Genomic DNA, 22,098 nt, shown 5'->3' on the forward strand with positions numbered 1-22,098 from the left:
ACTTCACATTAGATTCCAGGCTCATATAAATGTAAACAAATTATTCATCTAGATGGGTATGTGTTGGGACATTTGAAAGCTACATGGAGCATACTGGACTCTCCTTTCCATTGTATCATATCTGCAAACCCTGATTCCCACCCACCTTATGTCAGTATAGCCCCCCATCCTTGTGGAACCCATGAGGATGCATTCTGAGCAAAAATTGACAAGATCTGTGCATCTGAGGTGGTACTGTCCCTGCCCCTTTGAGAACTGTTGTTATAATTAAGTTAGGTGCTAAATAAAATATTTTACTCTTCTGTCTTCATTTGAGGTACAGATTATGTCTCTCATATTTCAGCTCACTACCTATGACACTGGTTGCCTTCAATCAATCAATCTCCTTTCATCCCATCTCTCCTCAGCCTTCATATTGTCTTCAAAACACATCTAGCAGGAAATATCATGAGCTTTGAACCTATCCTTCCCTAAGCTTTGTCTCAAACTGCTGCCATTAAGCAATTTAATAAAATGTAATAAATTTTAGTTATCACTGACATATATTGAGACCTCATAATTTTTGACTGAGGTTCGAGCTAAGACCCTGATTAAATGTCAGGCCTCTATCATGTATTTGTAAAGGAAGTGCTTTGTTATGTTAGTTGTGTTTCCAAGTAGCTTTTATATAATTTCACTCACCACCTATTACAAACTAGAACTCTTGGATTATTTAAAATCTCTGTCTTCTGTGAAATGGAAATGATAATTAGAATTAAAGTTTTTGTGTCTGCAGTTATTAAATGACATAACTTCTATCTGAAGTTGTTCACCAATTCTAACAGGTGCACATCTGATGGCAGTGCTTGTTACAAAAAGTCATTGCCTCTCAGTTTAGAATTGGAGAGTACTTTGGGGATGGAATATTACAGGATTTTAGTGGCTGCATGCCAGGGTATGCTAAAATGCACACAATAGTCCCCACAAGAAAAAAGTATCTGTCCAAAATATTAGTATTCACACATGCTCTCTCTCTCTCTCTCTCTCTCTCTGTCTCACACACACACACACACACACACACACACAGACACATGGAGTCTTCAGTAATTGTTAGTATTTGCTTTTCGGACTCTGCTTTCTTTTCTTCTTTAAGAGGAAAAATTCAGGAGGTTAACGCAAACTCACTGAGTATATTCCTTCAGTGCAAGCCAGCTTGTACTGTCAAGTGAATATTCTGGAAACTGATGAGAACAAGGTACATAATCTGACATGTTTATAAATTTTATCTTTTAATTTTGTGTTGCAATCTAAAAACCCATACATTTCCATGTTCCCTTCTATATAGATTTTCTGTTTGAAACATTTATGAAACTAATTCCCTGATTCAGGTTTAGATTTGTAGATTCCAGAAAAGAAAAATGTTTTTAAGCCACTTTCTTTTACCACTTTGAGGAAAAGAAATGAGAAGTGGAAAAAAAATGTTGGGGGCATTTGTATATGGCTCTAAACTTTAGGCTAGGAGATGGTTCCAATATTGTTATTCTGTTTAGTCTTTAAGTAACTTGCATTTGTGTACACATCTTCATTTTAAGTAATCTCCTCTGCCTTCATATTTGTGTAAGTCAACAAGATACCCAGAGGATTGTGCAAACTCCAGTTGAATTGTAGTTTTCTGAAAAATAAAGAAAATCTCCCTGTACATATGTATTCTTCTGAGAAGAAACTGGTGAAACATATGTAAACAATATCAGGAAAAGCCATTTGTGGAACTGGAGCCACTAGTCTCTAGAAATATCTAACTTGAAAAATGCAAGGTTAGCAAATGTTAGTGCATAGCAAGTGCTGGCTATGCGGTTAAAAGCTCTTGAGGGAAGTTGTTATTTTGAGCTCCCAATTTTTCCAAGATGTCAGTATATCCTTTCCTTGCAGAAACAGTGAGAAGCTCTTAAGAGAATGAAGGCCCATGTAGGAAGGGACCCATACCATGCATCCTGCTCAGAAATCTGTTTCCAGGAGGAAACATTGCAGGATATCTAGTTGTACCAGGAGGAAAGGAGAGTGAGGATGATTTAATCTCTCTGGAAAGAAAGTGGGATTATCAAGTCAACTGTGGCCTCCTCTGTGCTTTATATTCTTCAGTATGATTTTGTTAATTATGTTAATAATGATTTTTTGAAGGGTGTGTTTCAGTATGAGTATGTATAAACTATGAAGCCCAATCTGTTTCTTGATGTCATTTTCTGCTTCTTGGAAACATCAGAATTGATATGAAAGGTAAGTGACTAAATTAGACACATTTGAAACCAAACACACTTTTATCCTGTTTAACTAAATCTTTACTTCAATGCAGTACTCTGTGCCTGAATATACTGATTTTTTTCCTGTTTTTATTTAAACCCCAGGTGTTATTTTGGAAATAGGAACATGCACTAAAATTTATTTATTTGTAACTTGAATGAACTAGAGAATACAGTGATAATAGTTATATGTTTTCAGGTTGCTCTTACTCAACTCCTGCCAGCACATCCCTGAATGCAAATCTGCTTATTATAAGTTCTAGACTTAAGTATGTTTATTCCTTTGGATATATAGAACACATCTAGCATTTTCATCTTGCTCTGTTTGCTTGTTTCAGCTTCTGTAATAAGACTTGGTGCTTTTCAATAGCAGTTCTAAAATGAGTTGGACATGCCATGCTAAATTCATGGAAGTACCTTCTAGAGAGACTGTCAGTGTTCTGGGAACTCTCTGGGGGTGGGGGCAGGGAGGGTGCCTTTTTTATAATATCTAATTGTACGTTATCTACTGATTCTTATAAAAATGGAGCCCAAATCATCAACAATGCAGTTTGGCATCCTGACAATGAAAGATTGACTAAAAGTAACTGAGCTCAACTAGCAACTGCCTGAAAGAGAGATTGTTTAATGTGTGGCTGCTCTGAGGTTCAAAAAGACTTACTAATTCTTATTTATTATTACCTTAAAAACCTACTCTAAATTAAATAGGCATTGTATACCAGGTTCTCCCTCAATCCTCAGATTTCTAAAGCAGCAAGACGGATTTCAGTAAATCCAGTCATCACTGAACCACAAAGGAGCAAACACAGCTGCCACATATTAATCTGTCTATTAATATTTGTAGTTTTGATTCACATTATTTAATTTCATGATGTTTATTAAAAACTATTGTCTGGCATCTGTATGCATCTGTTTGGTTTTATTCCAACCATTGAAAAAAGTATTATATTTTTAAATAGTTTAAATTGAAATTGTTTTCCCTGTACAACTTGATCAAAGTTTTTTAATTCTTTGTTATCTTGCTATTTTGCTTACAAAGGTTAGTTAAAAGTTAGCAATAATTAGTACATAGAAATACTTATAAATGATATCTGATTTATTTTTATGAAGTTTCAGATCTCTTTAAATTGCCATGGAAGATTTGTTAATTCTTTCATAACAGATAATAGCCACTTATTGAACAAAACAGTTATCAGTACTAAAGGGTTAAGAAGCAAATGCATTGATGAAAACTGAAACATCTAAGGAAATCTTTTAAAGTATGCTTTGAAACAAGTGGCTTTTATATTTTCACTGAAGGAGAACGTGGTATCTGCACCATGTGTGTTATAAGCATGTTTTGGAAAGAATTTTATGAAATATTAACACATTTTGAAATAAATGAATAATTTACAAGAGTTACATGGAAAGAATTTTTAAACACTTTGAGATAAGTGCATGTTTCATAAATCACAAAGGTATATGGTAGGAACCATGTTCTCTGTCTGAATAAATGAAATCAGTACATTGTAGATTGCACAGACTTGTCAAAATGGTACTCAGAATGCTGAAAATATAAGTTTTTTAAATTTTTACTTTTTAAAACTAATGTAAGAAACATATTTTAGAAGTAGATATTATACATGTATATTTTGCTAGAACTAGGGGGCGGGTCTTCATAGATTGTTATCAGTGGTTCTATTTGGATTTATATTTTTTCCTCAGCATTTGATGGAGTATTGTTCTGTTTCTCTCCAAGAGGATTTGACAATGTTGGATTTGTATTGATGACTTTTAATGCTTCAGAGTACTAAAATAGACTCTATGATATAATCTAAACACTGTAATTAAAAGTTTATTCTGCCTAGTAATTGTGTATTAAAAAATATTTATAGTATCTTGCCTAGCTTAAAGTGTTTTTAGTCCTCTATTACTAGACATAAGTGAAGAGTGTTTTGATGTTGAAATGAGTAGTTATAATAAGAGATTATTATTTTGTCTTAGTTATTTTGAAATATTGGATATTCATGTTAAGATTATATTTTAAATTAGTTCATACAAGTTATTTGAAAATAATAGTATTTGTGTATTCCAACTAGAAGAGTTGACAAGCTTTTGATTCATTTATTTATTCACCAAAAATTTATTGACTTCCCAGTATATGGCAGGGACTATGTTAGACTACCAGACATTAGGAAAGGATGTCTTGTTTCTTTTTTCTAGGTAAAATTGATTTGTCTAATCGATGTGTTTAGTTCTAGAAGTCAGTATTTGGATATTCAACTTCTGGTATTCAGATTCAGCATTAAACAAAAATATTTGTTTTTGTTATAGAATAAATTTCTAGTTGCAAATGAAAGCACTGAATTGGAAAGTTAAAGACATATTGTAACTCGAGAATCACTGCCTGGTAAAGGTTGGCCAGGAGACCAGGGCTGCCTGTTTTGATTAAAAAGTATGTGAAAACGCCAACAGTAGGATGCCGTATGTATAGGAAAGTGATGAACTGTGCAGTTCTCTCTGTCTTTTTTTCTTGCTGGACAGTTTAAGCAATATTCAGCAAAAGTAAGAAGTATTTGAATTTTTATGGATTTCTGGGCCTTCAGCACAAAGTTATTTAAGTCTCTACCACCTGATACTATCTGTAGTGGATATGCTTCTTGTCATTTTTCAAAGTTCAAATCATAGTATTCAATGTTTGCCATACATTTTACACCTCCCTTCTGAAATTATATTGATTGAAGTCAGTATAATTTTCAAACTGCTTAAACCATTTTACAGATTTGGTTGGTTTCCATATAATTATATGTAAGTAAAAATTCCAACATATTGGGGCACAGGTAGACTGTAAGTTAACAGCTAAATGAGTGTCTCGGTTCATACAAATACTGTTAAATATGAGTTTAGTGGGGCTGCTTCCCCACATCCAGAATGAAGAAGTGTGATAGTTCATAATAATCTATATGACAGCTTTTTCTGATGTGTGCTCTGGAAAACTAGGCTAATAGGCCTTATGCACACAATACTGAATCTCTCTAGAAGTAAATTTGAGAATTACTGGGATGAACAGAAATATACGGTTTATTTATTTCAAGTTGTCTTGACATCTTCAGTTTGTACCAGTGCACTGTGCATCAGTAAATGAGAGGTATAAGTGTTTAAAATTTATCAAGAACTCCTTGACAAAAATAACTCTTCTTAGTACCCATGCTCACAGTGTGAACTTATGTTTCTAGTGTCCTATGCAGTGTCCAAACTTGTGGTCAAGGATTCCTTGACAACTCTCATGATGAATGTCCCTTGGGGGTAACTTTAGGAAGTGCTGCCTGAAGATGGCAGCCCCATAGGTTCCCAAGTTTAAGTGGTTTTTCCAAACTCTAGAATTACTACATCAGATCAGAGTAATTTTCATGCAGTTTTAGCCTCTGAGGTTATTATGTCCAAGTAGATGTGACTTGTAGAAATTTAAAAACATACAGATGAAGAGAACAGCCATTTAATAATTGTATTATTATTATAACCAAAATAATCATACTTTATAAGTACGTATGTGTCTTTTTTCCTCCTAAATGCTTTATAATTTTTTGAGCCACTTGATTCTTAAACTAATTCATGTGGAAAAGTCCACTTCTCATGATGCTTCTAATTAATGTGTGAGGAAGCAGGATAATTTGGGGAGATTCATAAACTTTTTGAGTGTTCACATCAAGTTTGCATTCCATTGCCCATATCTGATCTATTAATGTTGGTTTTCTAGGATAATATTGTACATTACACACCTAAGAATTAAGATCTAGGTCAGGGATCAACAAACAATGACGGAGGATTAGGCAAACTTTAACCTGTAAGCCAAATCTGGGCCACTGCTTATAACTTTTTAAATAAAGTTTTATTGGAACAAAACCATAAACATTTGTTCATGTATTGTTTGTGATTGCTTTCATACTACAATAACATAGTTTAATAGTTACAAGCAGAGATATGGCCTGTAAACATTAAAATCTTTACTAACTGATATGGCTTATAAACATTAAAATTTGTACTGTCTGGTTCTTTCTAGAAAAGTTTCCAAACCCTCATTAGATCATGGCCTGCACTAAAGATAGGTATTAGAATGCTGTTTACATCACACTGTATATATAATATGTGAAGAGCAACAGAAAACATGATGTAATTCCCTCAAAATGAATCCTGCATTTGTTCTGTGAGTGTAAGTGGCACTCATCTGTTAATTTATACGCATCCCTATGCATTAATTTAGGGCTTTAGCACCACAGTACTTGCTGAGTCTCCATCCTTCAGGCAAGGGTTATCTAATCATTGCTGCTAGAGGCTTTAATCAAGTCCTTCTTATAGAAAACAAACAAATGATTAGCCTTTACAGTATAGGCATAAACAGGAATTTGACTCATGAATTTCCTAATTATACTGAACCATTTTGGAAATCAGTTGGCATTCAAATTCTTGCTGTTACTCAGTATACAATTTACTTTTGCCAGATAGAAGTACTATGTAGGATAAGAAAATTTTTAAATATGTCAAGATTAAAATTCATTTTCATTTAAGTATTTCCCCCCATTTGCTCATAGAAAATGAGTTCATGGAAGTAAGGAAATAATTGGATGTCTGTTATCTATAATTTATACGATTTGCACTAATTTACAATAATGCTAGGAAGTAGGTTTCATTTTCTTTACTTTAGAGATAGGCACTCTGAGTCTCACAGTGTGAAATGACCTGCCCATTGTCACATTAGAATGTAGCTTGTGCAGGAATCCAACTGGGACTCTGAATCTCTAGGCATAGCTTTGACTTCCTTGCACAGGAGAATTATAACTCATTCTCCATAATTTCTGTAACCAGTGCCTAAAATGGATTGGCTCTTCTTGGGTTTCTTTGTTCCCCTAAATGTGCTTTAGTTGTGCATAACAAATGGCAGTCTAAATACACATTCTTGGTTGTATCACCAGATTATTCTGTTTACTGTTTTAGCCAAGTGAAAAATCAATTCTGAAGTAAGATCTACAAGTTCCTTTTTAATTCTGTCTAAACAAAAAACAACCAAACCCTGCACATTTTGAATGCTGAAGCCAATTTTGATTTTATCAGAGGTGCAGAGGTGGCTCTTCATTTTGACTCCTCTCCAGTCCATTCCAGCATTTGTCAGAAATCAAATGCCAAAGCCTTCCACAAAGGAACTGTCCTAAGGAGTTGTGTCAAAGAATTAGAAAAACGTACCCCCAGGAAATTCTTTCCTCTTTACTAACATGTTCTGTGTGCCTCTGCAGCATATATTGTATTCTGAGTTTGTTTTTTTTTTTTCACATTACATTTGCCATTTGTGTGGAAGACTGATTTGGGCCAGGTCATGAACCTTCTTTTTATTTTACCAAAGCTGTTTCATAAACAGAAATTCTTACAGGGATGGATTGTTTCTAATCCAGATCTTTATGAGGCCTGTGGAATATTTCCTAGGATAAAGTTCTAGATGCAAACAGTTACAATGAGAAGGTTATGCTTGGTTTAGGGTCATAATCAGTTCCTTGATTTGAGGGAACATTTCTATCATGAGAGAAGTTTCTATTGGATAGCACTGGCCTTGAAAGAAACATATTATTGTTATTACCAATATATGTCTGATTGCTAGAAGCACTCATGTATTAGCTTAACCACTCTGGGCCATTGTTTTTTCATTTGTAAAATGAGATTATATATAAACTGTTTCTATTTGAGATATGCAAAATTTTAATTTGTTAGTTTTTTTGAACTTGCAAATTCCATTATATGTAGTTTCAGAGGTTCTTTGGAGTGAGTGGATTGTTTCTGATTACTTTTCCCCTTATCTTTCAGTCTGCTAATAAGAAAGAGTTCCTGTTTTTCATCTAAAATATATGTGAAGAGAAAAAAAAAATTTAACCAAGTTTGGATTACTAGCCTTAGTTAAGGAATATGTAACTTTAATCTGGTTTATTGTTTGGCCTGCTTTCTAAGTAATTTGCTTTTCTTTTTAATATTTATATATTTTAGTTGTTGATAGACATTTTTAATTAATTTATTTGTTTGTTCATATGTAGTGCTGAGAATCAAACCCAGTGCCTCACACATGCTAGGTAAGCACTCTACCACTAAGCCACAACACCAGCCTGCAATTTGGTTGTTTTTAATTACTATTCCTTTTGGAGTTATTTTCACAGTTGTGACCCAGAAGTCACTTAACCAAAGTTATATTGTGTTACATACATTTGGGCCTTTTATTTTGTTATCAATTAAACATGATGATTTTCACTTCAGTTTTAAAATTCTAAAACTCTTTCTAAATATCATTGCACTTTAAGTTTATTGATTATAAAAAGATAAATGCTGTCAGAATTTTGGGAACCAAAAGTAGGATTAAACAATAAATAGGAAATAGGCCCATTACATCAATATGTATTCAAAGCCAGGGTACATTTAGTAATGACTTAATTGGGGAGTCACTTAAAAATGTAACTGATAGGTATATAATCCTATACAATAAATGATTCAATTGTTTCTGTGTGTCCAAAATAACTATGAAATGAGTAATTCTAATTAATGTACATCCCTACTAGAACCAGAAGGTATTTGTCATATTTACCAGATTAACATCCCTGAAAGGAGTATTTTAAAATGATTAAAGAAAACTTTAAATTGTGTATTTTTCTTGTACATAATAGATATGCTTATTTTGAATCATTTTAATTGGGTGGGACATTTAAGTTTACTGTCTACATATCAAATACCATGGTGACCAATAAAAATAAAACTGATTAAATATGAAGACCAAAATGCAAAGAATGCCATTTTAAATAACTTTTGGATTTTTTGAGGCTTACAAAAGAAAATTGATAGGAAAGGTAAAACTGTTGAGATCATCATAAAATGTTGCTAACCTAATTGTGATAAAGATTTGCATTCCATCCAACACATATCTCATTATAATTATTTAAATAAAAGATTAAAATTATGCAAAATCATTTTGAATCTAACTTCATTAAAATAATTTGATTTGCTAAAAGTAATCGTTTTTATTGATCTTTTACTAAATATATCATAAAATGAAAATTACTTTCAAGAAACTTTGCTGGTATTTCACAGAAAATGATTTTTAAAAGAGGCTTCATGATAGGTCATATAAATTTAATGGAGTTACCTTAATTTAAATTCTTTTCTTTCATAATAATTTTCTTCCTGCAAATATACCATTAAGACTTTAGGGTACATGTGCCTAATTAGAAATTTGCTAAACTTACAAAATAAAGAAGAAAGATTATTAGATTTTGGATCCAGAGACCTGATTTTACCAGTTAGTCAATCATTCTTCATTTACTCCCTCATATTTACTACTTACCATGTGGTAAATTTGTGTTTTCCCCAAATTATGTGTCCAGTAGTGACTGTTCCATATTTCTGACCCAACAATATGACTTAACAAGATTCATTGTGGCAAGGAAATTCCACCTATGAAATGTTCTAGTTCCCATCCCACTGCTGGTTTCATAGAAGCCAAACAAAAGATTAAGATAGGAAATTAATAACTCATAAAACACACTTATTGGGCAGCTCCTACATATATACAGTGTATTGGAAGCTAAACCAAAGAGGGATAGCCAATGTACGTGCTCATATGCAGCTTGCAATTTGTATAAGCAAGCATTGATTACAATAATATCCTGGCTAAGACCGTTAAACAGCTATATTCTGTATATAAAATACCTTGTAAGTAGCCATTATTGAGCAAGTGGCTGTACATTCTTTGTAGTAAGTGAAAGTGACTCTATGGAGCAACTTAAATGTTTAGCAAACAGGACAAATTTTTATGTTTATAAAATGTACCGAGATTCTTTAAACTGATAGTGGACACTGGAAATTTTCTAAGTTCAGGCTCCTTACCCCCTTCTAGATCCTTTTCATAGATAATGTGATAAAGTATTAAAATACTGTTTAATAGGATCTTGCGTAGGATCTGCAAGAATTTTTCGTTTCTGAGATTGAATGTTTTTTTGACCCTCATAATTCATTCAATTTTTTTCTTCTCATACTAATATTTCATATACACTTATAAACTTCAATTTATTTTTTTTTTACTAGGCCCACTTAAAATGATAACATTTACTATTTCAGTCAAACTGAAATAGTCTTCCCACTGGTCTAAGAGAAGAATGTTATTAAAAAAAAGGTTTTTTTTTCAGTATTTCAAAAAACAATGACTTTTTAAAAACTTTTTTTCTTTTCTACTTGTCTTCTCAATGGGTACATGTTTTTCCATGGATATTTTGAACATAATTTACTTCATATAAGTATGAGATACCCGTTGCCTAACTAGGTAGTGCTGTGAGCTGTTTATTAGCACTATCAGCCAATCCATATATTATAATAACATCAGAAATGTATGAAGTTGTGTGTCATATTATTTTATGTACAGATGAATTTTTCCTAGTAGTTTTAGATCTTAAATAGTACTGACTTAATATGCTGACTTTGGTTTTCCCACGTATATTTTCTTCTGTGGAACAAAGAAAAAAAAGAAAAATATCTTGTTATTTTATATGGATCTCTTTCCAGCTATTTTAACACCAGAGGTTGGCCTGTATGTCAAGTGACCTCAGTATCCTTTGGAGATCATCTGTACTTTTTTTTTTTTTTATTTCTTAAGCTTTATTTAATTTACCTGGAGAATCAGGATTTCATTTATAATAAGATGTGTTTGAGAAGTTTATTAGAAGCTGTGTATAGTATTCTAGAGTTAGGTATGAAAGTTGATAGCAATTTAAATATTACTTTTGTTTTACATTCATAATATATTTTGACTTCCTTTAAACCACAAGGCAAGATGAATTCTCTGGAAAATTCATGTATATATATCCACACGTAGCTTTCAGCCAAGAAAGAGGCAGGAATGACTTTCAATAAAGAAAAGGAATATAACTGCAAAAAAACTACCATGGAGTTGTAACTGAGACATATAATTTCCAGTTTCCATATTCCACCAATACCCATAACTCTACCTGGCAAGTCTCATAAAGCACAAGTGAACATGTTACATCCACAAAACAAAACAATTACCATGATCCCATAATACAAGGCATCTGTACTTCTTAATACTTAGTTTATTCATTGAAAAAGAGCCTTGTGCTTGGGACATCTGGATTAATACTATTCTGTAGGTAATTGAGATTATTCATATATTTTCATACACATTTTGATATTGTCTCATTTCTGTTACTATTTAACAATGGAAATTAAATGTCACTAACTTATGAAAAGGGGCATTTTTCTGTAACTAGGGAAGAACATTTAATTTTAGGAACAGGACTATATTCTTTAAATCCTGAACATAGACTTGACGGGTCTACTTAAAAAATATACTGTATAGCTTGTTTATTCTTCATGTGAAACTTTTAAATTCATCATTCCATCTCCTAATGGCTTTGTCACTTTTTATTCCTTTTCCATCCCACAATTAATATTTTCATATCCAAGGTTATTTCTCTATTCTTCCTATTCACACTTTTTATTTGATGCATTTGTTTCCATAGACTAGCCCCATTGCAAGCTTTCAGACTTTTATCGAGTGAATTAAAGGTTTGAGCTGCTCCGTATGTCCTTTTGTTCTTCTGAGTCTCTGCTGTGTTTCAGTTCTACAGAAACACTGATTCCTTCCCATGCTACTTGGTTTATCATCCAATGGTGTAATGCTCAAGATGAGCCCCATCTGATAAAAAGGGATGCCCTTGGCTTATTCTGCAAGAGAATTATCTCTTCAGAATTATCTCTTATCTCTGCAAGAGAATTGTTGTAAAAGATAGTGGGAGGGAGAGTACTCTTTACTAACTTTAAAACCATTGCTGTTATTAAACTATTATTTTTAAAATATTGTCATAGACTGAAGGTGAAAACAATAATATTGAATGACCTAATGAGGAACACTGAGAGAAGGTGGGATGGGATTATGAATAAGAAGGTTTTCTATTTCTAAATTGAATTTACTTAAAAATCAAAATATATTCAACAATTTGTCATTATTTGTGATATTTAAGGAAAAAGTTTTATGTTGAAAGCAGTAATAATTGTCCAGAGTTTGAATTAGTCAAAGGCATGTTAAAATGAATCTAGTTAAATTTTTATTAAGGTTTTTTGCGAATTATTGTTATTTATAAATTAAAATGCAACTGTTAAACAGTTCCCCACATAGCACAAATGCAATAACCACATCTAATCTAAATTATGTTCCATTTAAATAAATGATGGACAAGTTTATATAATTTATTTAATGCCTATCATCAGTGGACTAACACAGTTTTAGTGGGGTAAAGTAGTAGTTGTATTATTGATAATAATATCAAAATGTATATTATAAATAGCTTTCTTATTCTACTCATGCTAACTTTTGTAGAAGAAAAAATATTTTTATTGAGGAAAAAAGAAAAGTTTGAATTTGTTCCTGAAATTTGGTATTGATTGAAGATATATACGTGTGTGTGTGTGTGTGTGTGTGAAAGAATGAATACCCTTTATGTGGCAAATTTATAATATATTGCCTTACTTATGAAAATATTTGGCTAAAAATGAGAGCCTCTTTTCTTTCAGATATTTTAAAAGAGAAAAATTTTATGGGCTGTGAATGAAATGAATAATTTCTTTAAAATTTTAAAGACACTAGGAATTTGTGGAATATTTCTCTTTTAGTTTTAGCTGTTAGAATGCTCATGAGTAGACACATTTATAGATATTGTCCTCATGTTTGCTGTAAAAGTCCAACAAAAATTTTCTGTGGAAATAATTCTTTCTAATAATATAAATCAGAAGACTGTTAACTTTTTTCCAGTAAAGGATTTTTTTTTTTACTTTATGGAATTAACAAGTATATGCAAATTAAAAAATACTTTCCCTAAACCTTTTCTGTCTTCTTGCAACTGTATCAATGAAATATTTTATACTTCTTACAGTCTTCTTACTCATTTATTCTGTTGTCTTGAAAATACTGATGATAACAGATATTTTGGTAATAGGTCCAGGAACATAATCTAACTTAGTTGACACTCCAGCATTATCTTATGGAATTCAACTTCATCACGTTCATTTTTTTTTTCTTTTTTGAAGTCCTTGAAATCCAAAGAAACCCAGGCCAGGAGCCTTGAAACATTTTATAAACCCACAGGGAATCTTCTACAATCTATTGGGCAACTCGACTTTGCTAAGCTAACTAACAAAATAATGCAAAGATTAATTGTGATAATATTTATGAGGCCACATTGAGAATGTCAGGACTACCTAAGTATTGATACATTATGTTTTATTCTCATCTGTCTCGAATATGTGGAAGAAGTTATTTGAGGTCTTCATACACTTAATCACATGTTATAAAAAATTATATTCACTTTGATTGTTTTCTTCTTTCCATGGACTAATTCTAAAGAATATAAAAAAGGTAGAGCTTATCTTGATGTTGCTGGGTTATTTTTAGGAAGTAGAGAACAGCAATTTCTAGAAAAACTACCAACTTACAAACAACTGATTTCACTGTGTAATATAGTTCATATTTTTACCTGAAAACAGTAATCTCATGTGGGTCAACCTTAGGTGGTATTGCACTAAATGATTTTAGTCTTGGAACCAGAAGAATTCTTTAGGACAGTCTTCCTCCTATATAAATGCTTATGATGAAAAAAATACTAAATATTTTTAATAAGTAGTACTTTAATCAAACCTGAGAATTCTTGGAAATTTTTAACTTGGTCTGATTTATTTTACAATGACAACAAAACAGGCCTATTTCATTTAAAATGCTTTTCAGTGACTTCTACAAAATTTAAAAATTAGTCATAAACTATGAAACATGCAAGTATCTTGAGTTAGTTTTGCATACTAAATATAAGAAACTAAAAGCTCTGAAGAACTGAAAAATTCTGTAAGATTCAGTGCATTTTTTCTTTCAAGCTATTTGTTACATATGCAAAAGTCTTATTAAATTGAAGATAATATATGAAATATTTTTATTTTGAAATAAAATTTCATTTTTCCTTAGATATAAGAATATATGGTTGACAGGTCAATAATATTATATAAACAGTTTTATTTTCTGTACAGGACATGTAAATTTAATTTAGCATTAAATTTAGGACTTCTTTTTATAATATAGTTTAGTCATATTTTTATGCAAGTTCCTCTGAATTTTTTCACAATATACTTTTGCTTTTTGCTAGAAAAATTAATATATTTTGTATTTGTCTAAGACACTAAGCATAAATAAATTCAGAACTTTTTGAGGTTTTTTCTTTTTTAAACCTCTGTAGTAAAGTGATTTGTGAAACAAAAATATGGAAAAGCAGTAAATGTTTGGCACTTCTTCCAAATGAAGGATCACTGATCTCCTTTGGTGAGAATTTAGTTACTCTCCATCTGAATGATGGAGAAACTAGGACACCCTGCAAAATATTCTCTGCTGCTAACAGCAGAGGATGTCTACCATTCATCTGATCACAAAGAAATTCACATCTGAGTGTTGACCTACCCAGATAACCGTTAGAAGTTTGATAGATTGGGCAGATTGGTAGGGATGTATTTAAGTTTACACCCCTCCTCCTGCCAATGCCAACCCCAGAACTTTACTGTTCTACTTTTCAAAATATACTTACTACATGCTCTTGCAAAGGCAAGTACTGTTCACCTGACCCAGGTTTCTTTGGAGAGTTGTGTAGCGGTGATTGAATTCATTTGGGAGAATGTGTGGCACTCTGCTCATTGTTATCTGTCAATTCCATATCAGAAAGCATTAATTTTTCAACAGGCAATAAAAACAAACTGGAGTGATATGAGTACACACATCATAGACTGAGCTTGTCACCATTTTAGATCCACTGTTAAATGCAGATGCTTTTTCCCTAGGTCCAACTATTGAAATGAATATAGAAGTGTTAACTCTTAAGGTTTTGCTGGAACTGAAGCTTTAAAAGTGAAACAAATTCTTAAAATCCTTGTAGAAGCCCCTCATGAAAATATGAATTATAGTTTATGTGAATCATTCCTTGTATATTGTAATATGTTGACTAATTAATAATTATTAAATTCCATCAGATTCATTAATTGTAAAATTGAATATTAAGCCAGATGGCCTTCCTTCCTTTCTTCCTCTAGCCATGAACACCATCACCCCACCACCATCCCCCCCAGCCTTTTTTTTTTCTTTCTTTCTTTTTTCTCTCTTTTTCCTCCCTTTCTCTCTGTTTCCCTTCTTTTGGGAAATCATTAGTAATAAGTTATAACACAAGTATTTCTGTAAAAAAAAAACATTTCTAGGGAAGAATGTTTTTAGAGTTCCAGCTGAGAAGCCAGGACCATCTCTGCTGCTGCAGTTGGTTTAGAATTACCCACTCTTTCTTCTGAGCAGTGAGGAGGGAGAAGTAAGCTGGCTACTCCAATTGGCTCCCCAGGCTCTAGTGTCTCGGAATCTCATTTAGGTGGATTTGGAACAAGGAACTGAGGCCGTCTGTTGAAAATCATTTTTGAAACTAGCCAAATTCCTGCTCAGGGCTGTTTCTTTCCTCCCTTAAGTCTCCATAATGGACCTTTATGCTTCATTTTCTGTTTGAACCTCCTCTTGCTCTGGCCAGTGTTTCTCTTGCTCTGGCTGACTGCAGCATAAATCCACAGTCTCAATGATTTCCTCCATTTCCCAGTCCTTGAAGCATCCCCAGACTATTGAGGTTTTCTTTTCTTTTTTTTTTTTAAAGGCTTTCACTGCTAACACTAAAAGAAAAAATAAAGTAAAACAAAGCTTCATCCTGTACCACCATGGGAACCAGACTCTGCTACACTGGCATTTAATCCCCCCAAATGAGGGATAACTTCTTAAGAAGTCATGTGAGGGCCTTAAAAAGACTATAGAAGCTAGCAAGTTTGAAATGTGGAAAAGGCCATAAAACCTTACTTATTGCCACCACCAGGTTTGTTGCTATGTATCCCATCTTGGAGAGATGGATCCTCGTGTCAAGTCACCTGCAGTGGTGGCAGTTTTGATGCAGGAGAGAGGGAGTCAAAATGAAGGGAGTCTATCACAGTCAATAGGCCAAACAGGAGGGTAAAGAAAGTGGGGGAAGAATGCCCAACTGGTGAGGGACAGCTTGGGAATGTTGGCCATAGCATACAAGATGACCATTTCTGTACGTTTTGGATGAAGGGTTTCATATTGCTAAACATAAACACTGAATATATTGAAAAGAGTTATTTATGACATTTTATTTCAGACTTTAATTTGATCACTGGTCATTATTACTTTTTTAAAAATTTTCTTTATATTGAAACAAGTGCATTTGTTTTCTTATTCATTTTTCTTTTCCTAAAAGCATATAATTAAGATTATGTGCCAAGAACACTGTCATGATGAACGTAAATTACTGTCTTGTGTTTTTATAAGCTGAGGGGCAGGTGAAAAGAAAAAAAAAATGTTATGTAGATACTGTTTTGCAGTAATTTAAAGATAACAATTTAACCATGTGCCTGTGTGCTGCTCTCTTTAATGTCAGCACAAAGCCATTCTATAGAATGTGACTGATAATCTAGTGTCTAATTCCCATCTTTGTGATGGAAGCATATTTTATATAAAAGAAAAATAAAACTTAAAGTAGATTTTTTTCCTCATGAGCTTTGGAGTCATTAATTTTATAATAAAAAGAAAACAAGAGGATGCTCTCTATAGGTTGTCATAGTTTAGTTGATTACTAAGAGACCCACCAATCATGTGCTCACTGAGGACTAGGTGAGCAGAATTAAGAAGCCAGGGTTTTCTGCAAATAAAGAGATTTTTTTTTTCCCCTAACTTGACATTGTTCACAGGTAAGGCCAGACAGATTGCTTTCTACCTTACATTAAACCAAAATATGTTGCTTTCCCCTTATCCCCCAGCATGCCAGAATTCAGCGCCTCTCTCTTGCTGCTCAAAACCAAAATAGCATTTGGTTGCATAACAATGTACAAACACAAGCAGAAGTTGATGTGATGAGAAGAACTATTCTCTTCTAACTTGTTATTCATTGTTTAGTCTGAAAACAAACTAGAAGGAAGGAGAGAAAGAATTATTCTTGGGGAGTGGCTATAAATGTTACTAGGGCTATCACCAGTTACAACGGTATCCAAATTCTGAAATGTGCTAGGGTTATCGAGTTTTAATCCAAAGTCAAAAAATGGAGACCAAAGTGGGTAGAATAGAATTAAATGAGGAAATAATTGTTTTTAATCCTGCAACTGAGTAGGAAAATATATGGGAACTCAAGAAAAGTCAGTTCCAAGCCAGGTTTCTTTTCTTATTCTCCTCCTCCTCCCTTTTATTCTAATATTTTGATTAAAAAATATCTAAGTCTTCCCAGATAGATCAAGTCAGGATCTTCGCACATCTGGCATGACTTGGATTTACATGCAGGAAGTCCTATTAATTAAGTCTCTTTTTCTGAATTATAAGTCAAGGGTAGCTGGTGGGCAGGGCAGAATCAATAGCACTGCGTGGGCCTGTGCCTTAGTTATCTCTCTTCAGAGACTATTAATGACCTTGACTTGATGAATATAGTTTCTCTTCTAATATCCTATTTAGCACATTTGTAAAATGGGTGCTGTCTGGACCTGTTTTGTTTTTCAATTTTTATTTTTCTTCTATTAGAGTCTTATGCAGTTCTTTGCCAAATCCCTACTGTGACTTTGCTACCCACAATGGTATTTGCCAACCTTTTGTTTACAGAAACTAAATGATGTAATAGAATTGGACAGACTGTCTTTTCCCTACATTCTCCTCAGAATTTCCTGATTTTATTCCCAAATTTTGTTACTTTACTATACATGTTAAATAATCTTATTTAAAGCATCTTAAAGAAGAAATATAATTTTAAAGGGCAATTAATGGGAAACTAAACTGTATCTTAAACATTGAAATAGTATTATTTCCAATATAAATTGATAAAATGAATTGTTAATATTTATCCTATGTTAAAGTTGCCATTGAAAAGTAACAACTTCAGTCTAATTCCTTATTTGAGAGACTGGAAGCAAAAAACAAATTAGAAGTGAATATTACCAAATATTCAAATCACTTTTTTTGCTATTTCTTTCAAGTAAATTCTGGAAAACCAATTACTGTGTAAAGACATTAGGTCCACATTAGTTACCAAGTCTCTATCATAAACTAACACTACATCAATAAATGTGTCTGTGTTGATACTTTGGTTTCCTGATAATATAGTTTAGACAAAATTGATGATTTTTAATTCATTAGTAACAGTGCCCTTTAACAAAGTTATTCATTGAATGTAATGAAATGATGTATTTATACTTTTTACTCTCAAATTTCTATACTTTTTGTTGTTTTATTATTAGAAACACTGTTGCTCAAATACCACTTTAGAAAATACAGTCAATTAAGCAAAATATCATGATGAGACTAGAATGTCCATGTGTGTATAATTAACTATTGAAACATTTTTGATAAGTACTGAAACCTTGCTCTTGTCCTATACCCCTAAGACAGCTGCCCCTTCCATGTCTAGTACAATTGCCAGTCTGAGTTTTGAAAAGCACTTGAATTGTCTAGTAGGTACTAGTAACAGTTGAAACCCCATGTACTTATAAATGGATTATGTGTAGGAAACATACACATAATCTGCTTTTATATGTGTTTGTAAATATACCCACATATATACACATAGAAATATGAATACATATACTATATATATATATATACATATTATATAGATATATGGAAATACAAGGGAAGAGTTTGCCTAATTTTGTTTTAGCTTAACTACATTGATATCCTAAGTAGAATTACAGAGCAATTAAACCTTGATCAGCTTTGCCTGATGGATAGCTTCCTCATGAGCTTCCCTTGAAATGGTCACTGTTTTACTCAACATCTTAGAAAGCTAGCATTTTAATAAATTATAGTAAACTGCCATCCTTTGCAATAAAATGACTATGCTATAATAATAAACTGTGCTTTTAGTTGCATACATTTGCATTGTATTGTTTTAAGAAAATCAGTTGAATTACTAGAAATACTAGAAGGCAGCAGTGGCTAAAGGATAATATATCTAGTAGAACTGGAGTAACTTCAGGTGAAATTTCCAGTGGACTTTTTCTTTTATCCAGGTCCCAATCAATAGATAGAAATAGGACCTTTTAGAATTGCTAAAATATAAAGAAGCTTTTAAAAATAATTGTTTAGAATGTCCCTGCCAGCGACATGTAATAACCGTAATGCGTGCTTTACACTGGGCAGTGAAATGCTTTTAAAAAACCCTTTGTTCAGGACATGGCAGTAATCCTGAAATTTTGTCTCACAACCTGTAAATGCTGCCAGTGGGAGGGAACCCGCTCCCCTGTGACTTTGTTTCCCCCTGGAATGGTAGTGATGGAGCACTTGCATGATGTGTTTGGTGCCTTGCATGAGGAAAACATGCAAAGGCAAGGTCCAGTCTGCATGCTGCTTAATCAATGTTTTTCCTTTTCTCTCCTCCTTGTCATGTGCTTTCAGAAGACAACAATGTGGAAGGTGGGTGCTTTCTACCTTATTTTCCAACTCTCATTTGCCTTTTATTTCTTAGTATTAATAGAGTGTGCCTCGAATGTCCACGGTAAGTTGAACTTCCTTCTGAACGTTGGTTGGTGTCTGGGTTATGTATCACTTTTCATATAGAACACACACACACACACACACACACACACTCCCATGCCTGTCAGCCCCGAGAATATGGAACACCCTCAGTCTTGAGTCCAACCTTTGATGGATTTCAGCATCCCACATGAACCTGAGGATGCTTACTGCAGTGTTCTATATGGAAAAATGATACAGTGCTACTTCTTTTTATTTTAGAAGAGAAAGCATTTCTTTGCAGTTTCAAAACACAGTGCATGACCCTTTCTTCATTTTTTAATCTTGATCAAAATGATTTCTTCTTTTCTGTTGGAAATGTTTAGCATTGTATCATTTCAAGTCCATTGTTTTGTTTCAAATGTTTTGACTTATAAACAGAACACAGAATAAAATACTGACTCTAAGTAAGAGGCATAAGTGTAGATTAAAAATAAGTCATTGGCCAATGGAAATGAAAGCCCACAGCACTCTGATGTCAATGTTGGTAAGTATATTTGTCATATTCTGTGTCTGTGGAAACTATTTTATTCAAGTTTTCTTAAATTTTCTATATCAAGGATTTTTCAGAAAGTTATGCATTTTCCTGTAGAGTCCTGGAGAGATAGTTCAATATTTTTTTTTTATTTTTAAAGAACATCAATTATCAGTGTACTTCTGACCAAAGCTTCAAAAGATAAGCATACAAAAAAGAACTAGGTACAGCAAAAGAATTGTGAAAGGGAAGGTTTTATCTTACATAAATTACATCATTTTATATAGTCACAGCATTAACAGTCCTTGCATAAGCAGTTAATTAATATTTATATATCAGAAGACAGTATTTATCTTATTTTGCTACTATATTTTGAAATATAGTCATTCTGTAAAAATATGAACATTTCTACAGAAGAAAGGATTTCTTACAAAAAGACTCCCTATCCAAATTTACAGACAAATAGCCATTAACTTACCAACTTTTTGTTTCCAAGAAATAACTCTTCATGGTAACACAAAATTGATCAGTAGCAGGGTTCAACATCATAATTGTGTTTCTTTCATCGACAGAATTATAGTTGATGCTGAATATTTGTTTTGTTTTTTAAACTTCAAAGAGATTGTACATACATCACGCTTTTCTAAGTGTTGAATCAGCATTTGGCTTCTGTTTTTTTGTCATATAATTTTAATTGCATGTGAGAATACACTTGATAAAGATGACATTACCCTGAAGGCCTGATATCTTTTAAAATTGGTCTCATTTATATTGTGCACATGAATCGAGTTTGAAAGTCATTTCTAAATGATATCTTTTCAACCCTTTTTGCATCTTTTTAACCATCTTGTAAAATGTTCCATGGTTTTGGTTTTTTTCCTCTTTAAATCTAGTTGCATTCCAAGGGGCTTTAAAATCAGCCTACTTAGCATGAAAGCCTCTCCTCAGATACACATGTTCCATACAAAGACTTGATAAGATTCTCATGGTAGGCCATAAACAGGTGTAATAAAGTTTATTCAATCCTAATTTTAACATCCCTGTTTATAATATGACTTTGAGAATGTGGCTGAGCTCCTCTTAGAGGCAATCTTAGGGGAAATTTTTTCCTCTTAGAGGAAATCTCACAAGAGAATGTGAATACTTTGGGGATTTGTTAAATACCACTCTTAGAAATCTCTAAATTTATTTGCTCAAGTTTAGAGCTTTTAAAATTATCACAGATAATTCCAGGATTTAATCTATAAAAACATTATTATGAAACATGATTAGTAGTTTTAAAAGTAAAGTGAAAACTTATAGAACCTGGACAAATCAGTCACTCTTCTTCACTGTATACAACACGAATCATCAGCAGATCATAAATTGTAATCTTCTGTGTGAAGATTTTTTTGTTAAAATCACTAAAGAAACACAGCGATTATACAGTGCAGCATATGCCAGTGTTTAAATTGCAGTTCTAGAACTCTTTGCCCCCAGTGCATTCCAACTAGAGGTTGAAAGAACACCAAACTAATGTATTAAATGATTTCCATATTATATTTGACTATAAGATAATTTATAATTATATTTTCCCTACAAGGATGTTTGAATATAACTAAAATTTTATGAAACTACAGATTACATTTAGTATTGGTGCAAAATGTTATATAGTTCAAAATAGTTTCAAGTATTTTTGAAATAGCACTAGGAATTGAAAATAAAAATGTTAAATT

General features: G+C 32.6%; 1 protein-coding gene across 31 annotated transcripts in view; it reads left to right on the forward strand.

The window, feature by feature from the left end:
• Nrxn1 (neurexin 1) overlaps positions 1-22,098 on the forward strand; it is a 1,098,127-nt gene that overhangs the window by 85,030 nt on the left and 990,999 nt on the right. For 19 of the 31 annotated variants that reach the window (XM_058573180.1, XM_058573227.1, XM_058573225.1 and 16 more), the window contains one exon: positions 19,792-19,809. The exons of the other annotated variants lie outside the window; for them this stretch is intronic. In XM_058573180.1, the coding sequence (XP_058429163.1) occupies positions 19,792-19,809 (18 nt within the window). The remainder of the gene's footprint in view (positions 1-19,791; positions 19,810-22,098) is intronic. 31 annotated transcript variants of the gene reach the window in all.

Source organism: Marmota monax, unplaced genomic scaffold, assembly GCF_021218885.2.
Source record: "Marmota monax isolate L192 unplaced genomic scaffold, Marmota_monax_Labrador192_F-V1.1 WCK01_AAM20220418_F8-fsc00015, whole genome shotgun sequence".
Taxonomy (NCBI): domain Eukaryota; kingdom Metazoa; phylum Chordata; class Mammalia; order Rodentia; family Sciuridae; genus Marmota; species Marmota monax.